At 42.9% G+C, this 16087-nt stretch overlaps 1 protein-coding gene across 1 annotated transcript in view; it reads right to left on the bottom strand.

Annotated features, from left to right (window-relative positions):
• The window catches only part of ARHGEF40 (Rho guanine nucleotide exchange factor 40), a 168527-nt gene that overhangs the window by 93648 nt on the left and 58792 nt on the right, over positions 1 to 16087 (bottom strand). The window contains exons 5-6 of the mRNA XM_068240785.1: positions 14666 to 14780; positions 5104 to 5197 (exon numbers count right to left, since the gene is read on the bottom strand). Of these exons, the coding sequence (XP_068096886.1) occupies positions 5104 to 5197; positions 14666 to 14780 (209 nt within the window). The remainder of the gene's footprint in view (positions 1 to 5103; positions 5198 to 14665; positions 14781 to 16087) is intronic.

The raw sequence follows: 16087 nt of genomic DNA on the forward strand, positions 1-16087 counted from the left end.
GCCGGCCAATCAGCGCCCGCCAGTGCAGTGAATATTAAGTAGCCATGTGCGCGGCTACTGTAGCTGGCTCTCCCCGCCTCCTCTCCGCCCCCCACTGCGCATGTGCAAACAGTCTAACGCGGCTATAGCCGCTCCAACGCCGTAGCATGCTGCACTTTGTGGAGAACGTGCAGCGTTACATGTAACGCAACGTGGGCTGTGTGAACAGCCCACTTGTGTTACATTGCTGTGCGTTGGGGGAGCGTTACAGGCGCACTAACGTGCGCCTGTAACGTCTTGGTGTGTAAGCAGCCTTAGCCATAGACCCTGAACAATCCTGCAGAGCAGATGTTTCTGACAAAAATCTGACTGGATTTAGCTGCATGCTTGTTTCAGGTGTGTGATGCAGACACTACTGCAGCCAGAGAGATCAGCAGGACTGCCACTGCCAAGCAAATGGTATTGTTCAAAAGGAAATAAATGTCTTTCACCTTGGGTTTCTTTTAAGATCGACTGTGACTACCAGCTTCTCTGTTTTCATACTATAGCACATGAAAATACGAGTGTTTACTATAAATTGAACCGCTAATGGGCACCTTTACTCTGGGTTGCAGAAGGAAGATTGGAGCAGCCCTTCTGAGTAATGTTGTGAGACCCCCCATTATACTAGCTATACTTCCTTTATGTCTACCTATAGGTCTACCTACTCTTTATGTCTGACCTACAAATCTGTCCACAAAACCTGTCCAACCTACATTTCCGATCTTACTCAGAGGTACACACCTAGCCGCCCACTCCGCTCTTCCAATGAACTTCGCCTGACCGTCCCCCGCATCACCCAGTCCCATGCACGCCTCCAGGACTTCTCAAGAGCTGCTCCAACACTATGGAACTCCCTACCTCCACTCATTAGGGCAGCCCCCTCCTTCAACATCTTCAAGAAAGCCCTCAAAACTCACCTTTTCACTCTGCCTACTACCCCTCACAAGTGCTCTAAACCCACAGCTGAACTCTGGTCCCCTACCTTTCGTGTCCTTACCTCTCCCTCTAGATTGTAAGCCTTTGCGCAGGGTCCTCCTCCTTTTGTGTCCTACCTGATCATGCACCTCCATTACTGTGCACCCATGCTAGGCATCTGAGTGAACCTAACTTGCCTAATCTCCATGCTCCATCCAGTGACTGACTAAGCATTACCTTGTACTCATACTGTGATGTGTGATCTGGTTTTCTTGTATTCCTGTATTGTCATATTGCTGTATGTCACCCCTAAATATTGTCTGTAACCTAAATTAATGTCCAGCGCTGCGTAATATGTTGGCGCTTTATAAGTACAATAAATAAATAAATAAATAAATGTCTGTTTGAGACCCTGGTCAGGGAGCTGCTTATGCACTAAAGGGACTTCCTAATGAATGGGCTGGGGATATGTTTCAATACAAATACCGTCAGTCCTGATCATACTGATTCACATGGAATCCATAGCTTGCATGGATCCTGCTTGTACTACTAATGAATGCATTGTTGCCATATAGCGTACTAATTATCTTTATTCCACTGTATTTATGAGAGATGCCTCTTTGGGAATATGTCCTTTATCAGCTCATGAACTGCTGGAGTCCTATTATCCCTCTGGCCACAGTCTGTTGGGCTTTTTATGAAGTGTTTCTGCAATCGCCATCAGCACTTTATCTTCAATATATCACTCAGGATGGGGTTACATGGAGGACTGTGCTTTGCAAGCCCTGTAGGTGTCCTCTCTTTGAGCAATGAATTAGCCATGATCATTGTAGCTGCAAGCATTACAGGATTTCATTGCCTTTGTGTGACTGGCCAGTCCGAGTGACTGTTTTATGGAGCTACAAAGTAATCATTTTAGCTTGAAGTATAGTGTGTCATCACTAAGAGTAATTATCATTTATCGGGCAGCTCATGAATGACATAAAGGAGACCAGACATGAACAGAGTCATTTTATGTCAAAGGTGTACAAGACTGATATTAATAAAAGTTGTCTCTTCACTCTGCCTAAAAGGTTCATTTACGAAGGGTGGCAAACAGAGATGGTTGATGTGATGCCAATAATTCTGGCTTGCATAAAAATGTAATGCAAACGATATGCAGCTTGGAATAAGGCCAACCAAATGCTCTCCCTGTTGGTTTGGAATAAACCTGTTCCATGCGTCATACAATCTGCAACATATTTGCATGCAGGCTACTATAATTATTTGCATCTCATTGCTCATCTCTACTGGAGAACCGTGGAGGCCACTGGAGAAAACTTGTGATAGAGCAAACCTGGACCGGTTTATAAAAAAAGTGTCTGATATTTGGGAGCATGCAGCCCTTGTGTGGGTCATATCACAATATGACAATATCTATTGACAGGCTAGTGGATTAGAGTAGGTGCTAGCACAGGCACACCCACAACAAGAGAGTTTATCTTTAATAAATACAGGACATCCTGGATGTATTTAACACAAAGCTGTCACAGTGGGTGTTGTACATGACCACAGCTGAGTAACTGCTCCTTTCCTCACCATTCAGCAATCCCCCTCTGGCAGGAGATAAGAAAAAGTTGTAGACTTTGCTGCCTGATAGCAAATAATCCTTCAAGTATCTTGTCAATGCTTTTTAATGATTGTTTACATCCTTCAGTGTTCTCCAACCTTTAATACATCAACCCCAAGTCTGCTCTTAATCTATGAATAATGATAACTGGTTTCCATCCTGTGCAATCTAAAAAGCAATCAAACTTGTGCAGAAAAAAAATCTGAATATAACTCATTATGTAAATTTCTACAAGAGATTTTTTTTTACTTAAAGTACACCTGAACTGAAATGGATATGCAGTCTGCCATATTTACTTCCTTTCCTTTTACAGAGTACTCTAGCCAAAGCTCAGGTACACAACATCAGATACTTACCTAAAGAGAGAGAAGCCTCAGGATCCTATTAATGCTTCACTCCCTGCTGTGTTGTCCCCCATCGCTGAGCGCGCCCCCCCAGAAGATCAGCGACAACGCATTGCCGCTAATCCTAATGGGGCCGTGCAGCTCTTTCTGCTCGGGGATGGGCGTGCAAAAGCTGACCCAGCCCACCCGCGCATGCACAGTAAGCCGGAGCCACGGGCTCCGTGGTACTGTGCATGCGCGGCTACTGCGCGACCCCGCATCACGAAGAAGAGCTTTGCGGCCCCAATGTAATGGGGGTCCAGGCTTAACAATTAGGGGCTGTAGATCAGAAAGGGAAGCCTCAGTAGGACCCTGAGGCTTTCCTTTAAGAGTATGTATGCGATTTTGATCCCGAGCTTCGGCTCGTGATCACTTTAAACAATACCAGTTGCCTGGCAGTGCTGCTGATCTATTTGCTGCCAGTAGTGTCTGAATCACACATTTGAAGCAAGCATGTGGCTAATCCAGTCAGACTTCAGTCAAAGCATCTTATCTGCAGGCTTGTACCAGGTCTATGGCTTAAAGTATTAGAGTTAGATGATCAGCACGAGAGCCAGGAAATGCAGTGGGTTGCAAAAGTATTCGGCCCCCTTGAAGTTTTCCACATTTTGTCATATTACTGCCACAAACATGAATCAATTTTATTGGAATTCCACGTGAAAGACCAATACAAAGTGGTGTACACCTGAGAAGTGGAACGAAAATCATACATGATTCCAAACATTTTTTACAAAGAAATAACTGCAAAGTGGTGTGTGCATAATTATTCGGCCCCTTTTGATCTGAGTGCAGTCAGTTGCCTATAGGCATTGCCTGATGAGTGCTAATGACTAAATAGAGTGCGCCTGTGTGCAATCTGTTGTCAGTACAAATACAGCTGCTCTGTGAGGGCCTCAGAGGTTGTCTAAGAGAATATTGGGAGCAACAACACCGTGAAGTCCAAAGAACACACAAGACAGGTCAGGGATCAAGTTATTGAGAAATTTAAAGCAGGCTTAGGCTACAAAAAGATTTCCAAAGCCTTGAACATCCCACAGAGCACTGTTCAAGCGATCATTCAGAAATGGAAGGAGTATGGCACAACTGTAAACCTACCAAGACAAGGCCGTCCACCTAAACTCACAGGCCGAACAAGGAGAGCGCTGATCAGAAAAGCAGTCAAGAGGCCCATGGTGACTCTAGACGATCTGCAGAGATATACAGCTCAGGTGGGAGACTCTGTCCATAGGACAACTATTAGTCATGCACTGTACAAAGTTGGCCTTTATGGAAGAGTGGCAAGAAGAAAGGCATTGTTAACAGAAAGCATAAGAAGTCCCGTTTGCAGTTTGCCACAAGCCATGTGGGGGACACAGCAACCATGTGGAAGAAGGTGCTCTGGTCAGAAGAGACCAAAATGGAACTTTTTGGCCAAAATGCAAACCGCTATGTGTGGCGGAAAATTAACACTACACATCACTCAGAACACACCATCCCCACTGTAAAATATGGTGGTGGCAGCATCATGCTCTGGGAGTGCTTCTCTTCAGCAGGGACAGGGAAGCTGGTCAGAGTTGATGGGAAGATGGATGGAGCCAAATACAGGGCAAACTTGGAAGAAAACCTCTTGGAGACTACAAAAGACTTGAGACTGGGGTGGAGGTTCACCTTCCAGCAGGACAATGACCCTAAACATAAAGCCAGGGCAACAATGGAATGGTTTAAAACAAAACATATCTATGTGTCCCATGTCAAAGTCCAGATCTAAATCCAATCGAGAATCTGTGGCAAGATCTGAAAACTGGTGTTCACAAACGCTGTTCATCTAATCTGACTGAGCTGGAGCTGTTTTGCAAAGAAGAATGGGCAAGGATTTCAGTCTCTAGATGTGCAAAGCTGGTAGAGACATACCCTAAAAGACTGGCAGCTGTAATTGCAGCAAAAGGTGGTTCTACAAAGTATTGACTCAGGGGGCCGAATAATTACGCACACCCCACTTTGCAGTTATTTATTTGTAAAAAATGTTTGGAATGATGTATGATTTTCGATCCACTTCTCAAATGTACACCACTTTGTTATCCATGATTAGAATGTACATCTCATCCCACAGACTTGAGGCTGCTTTACCTTTTCATTCATTGCGGTATACGGCATAGTCCCAAACATAAAGGTGGCAGCCCATGATGACACTGTTACCTTGTTCTGAAGCATCTGCAGAAAAACCTCCATGTTGTCTGTGCCATCCTGTAGATCCAGAATAAGAGTCATACCCAAGCCACGCACATCAGGCCTAAAAATACATGAACACAGCTCTTTTGTAGCAACATACATCTCTTAGCAGGCATGACCATACAATACTGTTTATCAACATTAGTAACTCAGGCAAATACAAATACATAAGGTACAAATATTTAGTTTTCTTAGGCCATGTCACAGAAACAAGTTCACATCTAACAATCATCCAGACATTAACATATTTATTCCACAGATTAAACGGCTCATTTTCCTGCAATGTCATGGTTATTTGTTTCATTACTTACCTTGGGAATGTTGTGCATGTGTTTGTGAGATGAAATTTACTGCAGAATTTCATAGCAATTTCTTGATTACCTGGTTGTTTACCATAGTAATCATATCTATTACACTGCAAGGATAATCATGGTAGTTGTACAGTTATTCTATTTCTTTTCTTGGTTGGAAAAAGCAACACTGGGTGCTCAGCAATTGAACAGGGGCATAAAATAATGATTTCTCTGGCTCTGCTCGTTTTCTTTGATTTGGTGATTTTTCTCTGTAGTTTGAATTGAAACAAGAGGTTGAGAAATGTAAATACCTGCTACTTTAAAGGACACCTGAAGTGAGAGGGATATGGAGGCTGGCATATTTATTTCCTTTTAAACAATATCAGTTAAACTTAGAGTAAACCTGAGATTAAATAAAAGGAAAAATTCATATATACCTGGGGCTTCCTCCAGCCCCTTTCGGCCGGATCCCTCCCTCGCCACCATCCTTTGCCTCCTGCATCCTCTGTTATGGCTCCGAGTAACTTTATGAGTTGGGGCTTTCTACTGCAGCCACGGAGCGCGATGGGGGGAGTTTGGGGGGCGTGTGGCTGCACCAGGAGGCAGAGGATGGCTGTGAGGGAGCAATCAGGATGAAGGGAGAAGGAGGAAGCCTTAGGTATGTATGAATATTTCCTTTTATTTCATCTCAGGTACACTTTAAGTCAAACATCTAATCTGCTGCATAGGCAATGTATATTGTTTAAAGAGTAACTGTCAGGCTGCAAAAGCTAATTTAAACCTCTATTCTACTGGGTTAAACAGTTTAGAAGGAAGCCAAAAAGGCAATACTGCAGTTAAAAATCTCTCTTACTTTAGATGTTTGCTGACAGCAAGGCTCCGTATTCCCAGGCTCCTAAGGAGGACGCAAGCCGAATAACAGATACTGCAAAGCATTCTGGGGCCCTCCCCTGGCTGCTAGTGAGGCTCAAGTTTCAACAGCATGTAACAGTCTAGCTCACAGCACTAATAAATCTCGGGCAGAGTACACTGCAGGAGTCCGCTATTGTTCCTAGCCACATGGCTAATTAATATTCACTGCACAGTAGTGTTATTCATTACCAGCGTTTGTGAGAGTGGAATCATCAGGAAGCAGGCAGGACATGACGACACATTTGGCTTCATAGGAGACAGACAAACATGGAACCTGCCATGAGCTGTCAGGAGCATCATTCTCTGCAAATACTATATAAAAATTATGTGAAGTACAAACATGGACAGTGAAATGCATATGAAATGTAAGTAAAGCCAATCTTTAGCTACTGATATATGTGTTTATTTTCTCTGAGACCTTATACCTAACAGCTCCTCTTTAAAAGGAAATAAATGGTAGCCTCCATATCTCTCTCACTTCAGTAAGAAGGAACTCCAGGGAATGCCAAATAGTGACTAGGGTGGAAGTGAGAAAGCACTTGAAGCAGAGTTCCAAGAGTGAGAAACATTAAGGTAGCCATACACTGGTTGATTTGCCATCAGATTCGACCAACAGATAGATCCCTCTCTGATCGAATCTGATCAGAGAGGGATCGTATGGCTAAATTTACTGCAAACAGATTGTGAACCGATTTCAGCCTGAAACCGTTCACAATCTGTTGTGGTGGTGGTGGTGCTGCCGCCGCTCCCCCCGCCCGCATACATTACCTGCTCCGCCGGCGCGACTCCAGTCCCCAGGTCTCCGCTGTCTTCTCCGCTCTGGTCTCCAGGTCCAGCATGCTTTACTTCTTCCTGCCCGGCAGGAAGTTTAAACGGTAGAGCGCCCTCTACTGTTCAAACTTCCTGCCGGGCAGGAGGAACTGAAGCATGCCGGAGACCAGCACGGACAAGGAGCAGCGGTGACCGGGGGTAGTCGTGCCGGCGGAGCAGGTAATGTATGCAGTTCTATTGCGTCGGTCGTCGGGCACTCGAACACCGCTAGCGACGCGCTCCCTACCCGCGGGCGATCGACGGTAATTTTCCGCACGGAGCGATCGACGGGATCGGACGAAATGGATCGAAATTCGGCGTGTAGCGCGAACGATTGGCAGCAGATTCGATCCCAGTGATCGAATCTGCTGTCGAAACGGCGGCAAATCGGGCCAGTGTATGGCCAGCTTTACTCTATCTCCTACCTCTAATCATCACCCGACTTTTAAGGTGCCCATACACTCGTCAGATTAGCAGCAGATAGATCATCAGATGGATTTCTTATCTATCTGATGTGTTTTTAGAACATTTTTTACTAGGATAGAATTCCAATAGATTTCAGTTTGAAATCTATTGAAATTCGATCTGATGGCATTTTTTTGCCATCAGATTTCCATTAGGGCCAATGCAAAATGATAAGCAATCTTATCAGATCGACCTAGATTTCCCACCCTGCCAGTTCGAGGGAAATCCATCGGAATCGGCCGTCGATCGGTCGATTGGCCAACCGATTTGCAATCGATCAATTGATTTTGATCGATCGATCGCTATAGCTTTGGAGTCAGGACAATGAGCTGAATATGGGATTGGCTGTGTCCCAGACCGCCACTCACTCACAATTACAGCATAGCCTGGTTGTACAAGCAGCCATGCAGCAGGGAACAGCTGTGTCAAGCAACTAGTGATGTCACATCCACTCACCCACATTGATAGAAGTAGGGAGTTATGGTGGAAGGTGGGACTTCTGTTAGGTCTGTGTTCTTCAATGAGCATAATTAGAAACATCTTACCTCCTGCCTTAACCCCCTGCATAGCCATACATAGAAGCTGACAATGCTGATTGTGTGACTCTAAGCTAAACCCCTCTACAATGGTTCAAAGGGAACAGGGTCAGCAGTGGCCATTAACATTAGGGGAACTCCAGGGGCACTGTAGTAATTGTATTCATGTTTGCAAGTACAGTCATTCATTAAAGGGCCAGCTGAATTTATTGCAAAAACTTGTGTGTGCACAAAAATGCAAATACATGACTCGTATTTCACTAACCATTTATCAAGATTTCTGTGGTCTACTATGAGTTAGGCCAGTGTTTCTTACCATTATTACAGCACTTAGCCCTTTATACATAGAATCTCGTTATAGTAAACTCTGATATAGTAAACCTCTGGATATAGTAAACTCAGTCCTTAGGTCCGAGTGCATGCGACTGTATAAATATACAATGGATGACCAATTCTGATATACTAAACTTCTGATATAGTAAACTACTTTTCCTGGACCCTTGGTGTTTAGGGATTCTACTGTATTAATAATTACTTTGCCAGGTGCCCCCTTTTGGTGGTATCATCATGTCAAGTACCCCTTGGTGCATAAACGTTTAAAGTACTCCATAATGCTGCATACATTCTTTTAAAACATTTCTTGAGGATTTAAACCTACTATAAATATATATTCAGGTTTGTTTATATAAGATTTCTTTTTATCTCAAAATATACTATAATTTACTGACTATGACAATTTCCAGTACCCCTTGAGTCAATCCAAAGTACAATAAAACTCATGCGCTACTGCATATAAATTCAAATGCACTATTTAATAAAACTCACAATCAAGTAAAAAAACACATATAGTGGAACTGGCCTTGTTCCAGCAGAAAAACCCGGACGCGTCAAAAAAGTCCCAGGAACGCCTGCCTGGATTCCTCAACCAGCAAAAAAACCATATGCATGCATATAAAATCCCTGCACGTGCTTATTGGTCAAAAACTGTTTCTACTTCAATCACTGTTTCTATTTAAATCACTGTAGGGCTTTCTTAAAAACAAATGTGCTGCATTTAGTTCAGATCATATGTAAAGGCAGTGTTTCCACGTTCCTTATAAATATAAACAAGTTTCTCCTTGTACATTTATAAATGTAGATTCTTCTGCTGCCACAGCAGCTAACTTACAGTTCCCACACTGGTTAGTGTCGATTGCTTACTCCTTTCAAAAGGGAGGGGGACGGAGAAAGGTGCACACGTCTTCAGATGTTTACACTTCCAAGATCCGCTTGAGTCCCGGCCGGCATCTCGCTGCAGGATCGCTCTGTTTCAGGCTACACGCGGACATCCGCTTCAGCAAGCGTAACAGCACGCAGAGTCCGGGGGGTGACGTCACCACACTTTGAGCCAATAGCCAACGCGTTTCGTTAGGATCCGCCTACCTTCTTCAGGGCCCTCCCTTTTGAAAGGAGTAAGCAATCGACACTAACCAGTGTGGGAACTGTAAGTTAGCTGCTGTGGCAGCAGAAGAATCTACATTTATAAATGTACAAGGAGGAACTTGTTTATATTTATAAGGAACGTGGAAACACTACCTTTACATATGATCTGAACTAAAAGCAGCACATTTGTTTTTAAGAAAGCCCTACAGTGATTTCAATAGAAACAGTGATTGAAGTAGAAACAGTTTTTGACCAATAAGCACGTGCAGGGATTTTATATGCATGCATATGTTTTTTTTGCTGGTTGAGGAATCCAGGCAGGCGTTCCTGGGACTTTTTTGACGCGTCCAGGTTTTTCTGCTGGAACAAGGCCAGTTCCACTATATGTGTGTTTTTACTTGATTGTGAGTTTTATTAAATAGTACATTTGAATTTATATGCAGTGGCGCATGAGTTTTATTGTATAATTTTATGGTATATAGAGACGGATCCTATATTAACTTTTGCTGCCAATCCAGAATCTATTCACTAGCGCCACAATCTTCCTAACCATCAATCCAAAGTACCCCAAAATGTTGCCAACCAATAGGAGTTTTTAGAAAAGTCCAAGCCAGGTTAGATGGATTGCGTACATTTTACACTGTTCTCCAGTATCCTCCAGCTCTAGAGACCCTGTGTAAGTAAGGACCGATATGTCAATAGACAACTTTGTTAAATTCCAGTGACTGAAAGAACTTGGCATTATTGGAAACAGTACACTAAGCAAATATATTTCGTCAGCACAAGTTGCACATATAGGAGCAGCTTTGTTCATTCAGGAGGAAACATAACAGTTTTAGACTAATTACAGCTCAGTATTGGCTCTCCTAACAATCAAGCTGTTGTGGGACTGAAACCATTGATTCACTCCAGGTTGCATTATAGGTCTTTATGATTCAAATCTTGTTTGTGACCTTGATTCTATGACCCTATCCAGCTACAAAGGATTAGTTGTTTTCAAATCTGAGATGAATTATCGTAATCCTTATCACAGCTAGCATTCATCACCTCCTTAGGTTATTTCTTTTGTGTATATAGTGCCCTTGTCCCATTACTTATGTAATGTGGTGTGTGATTGGGATGCTCTCCCCCACCACACCCCCTGGAGTTAGCAGACAGACAATGTGAATACATTGTAAATGCCATAGCCTTCACTGGTATGATGGGCAAGATACACAGGGTACATTTAGTATCTTAATTAAGGCACAAGACATTACTGGTAATTATACTCTCCATTCCCTCCTCACACTATCCACCCCCCCCCCCCCCCCCAGATAACTAACGTTTACCTTTCCCCTGTGGCCACTAACCTTCCTGTCTCTAAACCTATCACTAACCAGCCCTCTGCCAGACGCTAAGCTGCCTCCCGCTACCTTTGCACCTAACATTAACCCTCATGGCACGGCTATGTTATAACCGCACCCCATTCCTATTCCCTCACACTAACCTAACAACCCTGGCGTTATGTAAGTTCAGCTACAATGTAGCGAGGCTCATTGCCGTTTGTTATGCCATCCCTTCTGCTATGTGAGTTCAGCTACAGTGTAGCTGCTCTCTTTACTGCTCCTTATGCCACATTGCTATAGGAATTCAGCTACAGTGCAGCCACACTCATTACTGTTCGTTACCCTGTCCCCACCGCCATGTGAGTTTGGCTACAATGTAGCTGAACTCATTACTGTTCTGTGTGCATGGCTGTATGAAATCTACTCCTTGAGCTTGTAAGCAGCCATGGGCAAAGCTCTCTCACCCTTTTGTGTCCTGGAATTTGTAATATATTTTATTCTGTATGTTACATTTGTCACTGTTATTGCCAATTCTGTATTATGTACCATGTCTATATTTGGTGTTCACCATTGTCTATATTATTATGTACCCCATGTTTTTGTACACCGCCACAGAATATGTTGGCACTTTATAAATAAATAATAATAATAACAGCTGAGTGCATGTGCCCAAAGTAATGTTTCTTAAAGAAAAACTTCACACAACGCCATTAAAAGACCACTGTCGTGAAATCTTAAAATTTAAAATATATGTAAACCTATACAGATAGGAAGTATGTTTCTTCCAGAGAAAAGTTACTTTTCTCCCATGTTGTTGTCAGTTACAGTAAGTAGTAGAAATCTGACAGAACTGACAGGTTTTGGACTAGCCCATGTCCTGATGGGGGATTCTTAGGGCTTTCTTTATTTCCAAAAGCACTTAGTAAATTGCAGTTGCTCCATCTAACTGCCAAAAAAGTGTACAGTAAGCACGGAGGCTGAACAGCATATTTTTTGAGTGTCTTTATAAAGAATAAAGGCCTTGCGGAGAATCCCCTATGGAGAGATGGACTAGCCCCAAAACCTATTGGGAATGTTAGATTTCTACTACCTACTTGTAATATGTTGGCGCTTTATACATACAATAAATAAATAAAAGTAATTTATGGCACATTTTACTCTGGAAGAAACATGCTTCTTATTTGTATGTGTTTACATGTATTTTAACCACTTCACCACTGAGGGGTTTTACCCCCTGACCACCAGAGCAATTTTCACCTTTCAGCGCTCCTTCCATTCATTCGTCTATAACTTTATTATTACTTATCCCAATGAAATGAACTATATCTTGTTTTTTTCGCCACCAATTAGGCTTTCTTTAGGTAGGACATTATGCCAAGAATTATTTTATTCTAAATGTGTTTTAATGGGGAAATAGGAAAAAATGTGGGAAAAAATTATTATTTTTCAGTTTTCGGCCATTATAGTTTTTAAATAAAGCATGCTACTGTAATTAAAACCCATGAAATGTATTAACCCATTTGTCCCGGTTATAAAACCATTTAAATTATGTCCCTATCACAATGTTTGGCGACAATATTTTATTTGGAAATAAAGGTGCATTTTTTTCAGTTTTGCATCCAACCCTAATTACAAGCCCGCAGTTTATAAAGTAACAGTGTTATACCCTCTTGACATAAATATTTAAAAAGTTCAGTCCCTAAGCTAACTATTTATGTTTTTTTTTTTTTATTGTATGTTTTTTTTTTTTTAATTACAAAAAAAAAATAAAAATTGGGGAGTGTGGGAGGTAATGAGTTAATTTATTGTGTAAATGTAATGTTTGAATATGTAAAATGCTTTTAGGGTGTAGTTTACTATTTGGCCACAAGATGGCCACAGAGTGTTTGTTTCCATGCGACCTGTAAGCGTCCGGAAGGACGCTTACAGGAAGCAGTAGGAGGCTGGGAGACTCACAATGATCTCGATGTTTCTGAAAGAAGCAGCAGATCATTGCGGGGGCTAGATCAACGAACGGGAATGGATTTTCCCGTTCATTGATCTCCGGGCGAGCGGGCGGCGGCGTGCACGAGCGGCGGGTGCGCGCGCATGAGCGGCGGGAGCGCGGACAGCGGCGGTAGCGCGGAAGGTACGGATTTCTCCGTCCCTGGTTTTTAGGGGGGAAAAAAGGGGCGGAGAAATTCGTACCGCTGGGGGTAAAGTGGTTAAGATTTTCGCGACAGTGGGCTTTATTCACTAACCGGCGCTAAGTGTTAGAGCCGGTGTGAAAAGCAGTTTTCTGCCCCTAGTGCGCGCAAAGCTACTTCGCGCGCAGCCCCGCTCACTGCGTGCGCAGCGCGCGTGCGCCTATATTAGTGCACAGTGCGAAGATAACATCGCACACGCTGCTTCTTAAACGTCGCACCTGGTGCGACGATAACGGCCCATCGGTGCCCCTGAAGCGGCGCATTGATGCGCCGTTTCAGGGGCACCCGATGCGCCGTTATCAAGGGGCAGCAGGTGCGACATTATTGTACTAATATAGGCGCACCCAGGCTGTGCGCGCAGTGAGCGGTACTAAGACTGATGTGTGGGCGCAAACTACTTAGTGCCGTAGTTTGCGCCCACTAAGTGATAAGGCACACTAACCAGCTTAGCTCAAGCCCAGTGGTCCTTTAATCAGCATGGGTACTCCTGGCCAATATCTGTATACATACAGTACATGAGTCTGCAGTCTTCGCCATCTTCTGATAATCAAATGTAAATAAGCTATCCTTTCTTAGCCTTCTGTTACACAGGCAGCGGAAGGTGATGAATCTACTGCCTCTCACTGCTACCATAGAGTGGTCTGGGCGCTGTACAGAGGCGACCACTGCATTCACTGACATTTAGCACAGAGTACCACCGTGCGTGTCATTCGTTAACACGCATGGGGTTGCATACACTGCCATTCGGCTGCCTGATAAGGGCACAGTCCAGCCTCCCATGTGAAAGGGGCCCAAGCGTTCTATAGTGAAAGCTTCCTTTTAAAGTTTGCCAATTCATGGTATTATATTATCTTCATTCAAAACTTTCTGCCTTAACTGATAGCTAATACAACACAATATTCTACTAGTGAATTTGTTCAGTGAACAGTGACAGTGATATCTATGTTAAATGTAAAGACTTCAACACCTTTTGGTGTTTTGCTAGCAGCAGTGTAGAGAGATGCTATGTATATAAATAGGTGTGTGAACATTACAAGAAATGCCTAGCACATCTGATGCAGAAGTCACAAGCCTGCAGTCTGTGCTTCTGTATTGAAGCCACATCACTAGGTCCTCTTGTGTAGCCCAATGACTGCCTACTTGGTGCAGACACTAACCACAGTGGAATTTGTTTTTGATCAAAAATGATGGTAGCAAAATATAAATAAAAACGGGCCTGTTTATCTTGATGAAGCAGAGATTACATGTACAGATGATATAATATGAGAGGCAGGCAGCAGTAAGTACCACCTTCCTTATGACGCATGCACACCCTTGCACCTGTAATAGCAGCCCACACATTCCTGTTTCAGCCTGGCACTTTTATAGAGCTGTGCCTGTAAACACTCGCCCTAAGCATTTGTAAGGGATAGCAGGATCAGTTGCATGAGATCCCCATACCTCTGTCTGCATCCTCTGCACTGTTTGGAGGTTAGGGAGATTTGGCAGTGCTAGTGTTCACTAGCTCTAAAACATCCCCTCCACAAAAAGAAGTCATACTAAATCATATGTGTCTTTTTTTTTCTTCCTGTTGCCTTTACCTGAGAAGAGAGAAAAAATATATAACAGTATCTTGAAGGTCCTTCTGGTCCAGTCCTGATGATGCTTTGGCTGGAGATGCAATCAGCAGAGCTCTCTTGTCTTGGGTTTGTCCTCCTGAAAGGTTAGGAGACACTTTTAGTGATGCCAACTGGCAGAAACCTTGTTTCATGTTAATGATTAATTAACTAAGTAGATGCATAGGCTATTTTAGGTTTGTTCACAGAGGCGCATAAAACAGAACCCACTGCACATAAAGAGAGGCTGTTTAGTCTTTACTCATGAACTAAAGGGGTGTATTAAAATGGATGAAAGCTGAAAGATAATTTCCAATTTTAATGATGAGGGAATAATTTAAATACTTATCTGAAAGCAGAAATAAAAAGATCCTGTGCGAGTCTGGCAAACATTGCTACTTTCCCATGTATGATTTCGGAGGAAGGTCATGACTATGGAAGCCACTCCCCCCACTGTTCAATAATGGAGCAGGCATAACAGTAACTCAAGGCCGGATTTATACTTTTTGCAGCCTTAGGCCAGTGATCTGCAAACTTGCCTCTCCAGCTGTTAAGGAACTACAAGTCCCACAATGCATTGCAGGAGTCTGACAGCCACTGTCATGATTCATAATGGCAAATGCATTGTGGGACTTGTAGTTCCTTAACAGCTGGAGAGCCAAGTTTGCAGATCACTGCCCTAGACCAAGTATGTTAAAGGTGGCCACTAACGGTCCAATTTCTAGCGAAAAATCGTTTGAGCGATCAGAAATTCTGATCGGAAGTGAAATATTGTAATACATCGTTCATTACACCATCAACGAACCAGCGATCAGAAATTGTGATCGGAAGAAAAATCGTTCACTTCACCATCAACGAACCAATCTTTGCTTCCTATCTATCACAGCCAATCAAGAAAATCCAAATTTTGGTTTGACAAAAATCCAATCGGACGACAATTTTTTATAATCATTCATAATTGGTTGTCCCCATCAAACAAGATTATTTTCAACCAATCCGATCAGTATTTCTGATAGCTCAAACGATTTTTCGCTAGAAATTGGGTCCAATTTCTTGAGATAAATCGTTTGAGCGATCAGAAATTCTGATCGGAAGTGAAATATTGTAATACATCGTTCATTACACCATCAACGAACCAATCTTTGCTTCCTATCTATCACAACCAACAAGAAAATCCAAATTTTGGTTCGCCGAAAATTCATTCGGACGACATTTTTTTCACTTGATCATAATCGATTTTGTCTACCAATGGGGATTATTTACAACCAATCCGATCAGAATTTCTGATAGCTCAAACGATTTTTCGCTAGAAATTGGGTCCAATTTCTATCGAAAAATTGTTCGAGTGATCAGAAATTCTGATCGGATTGGTTGTAAATAATCCCCATTGGTAGACAAAATCGATTA

This window comes from Hyperolius riggenbachi, chromosome 1, assembly GCF_040937935.1.
Source record: "Hyperolius riggenbachi isolate aHypRig1 chromosome 1, aHypRig1.pri, whole genome shotgun sequence".
Classification (NCBI taxonomy): Eukaryota; Metazoa; Chordata; class Amphibia; order Anura; family Hyperoliidae; genus Hyperolius; species Hyperolius riggenbachi.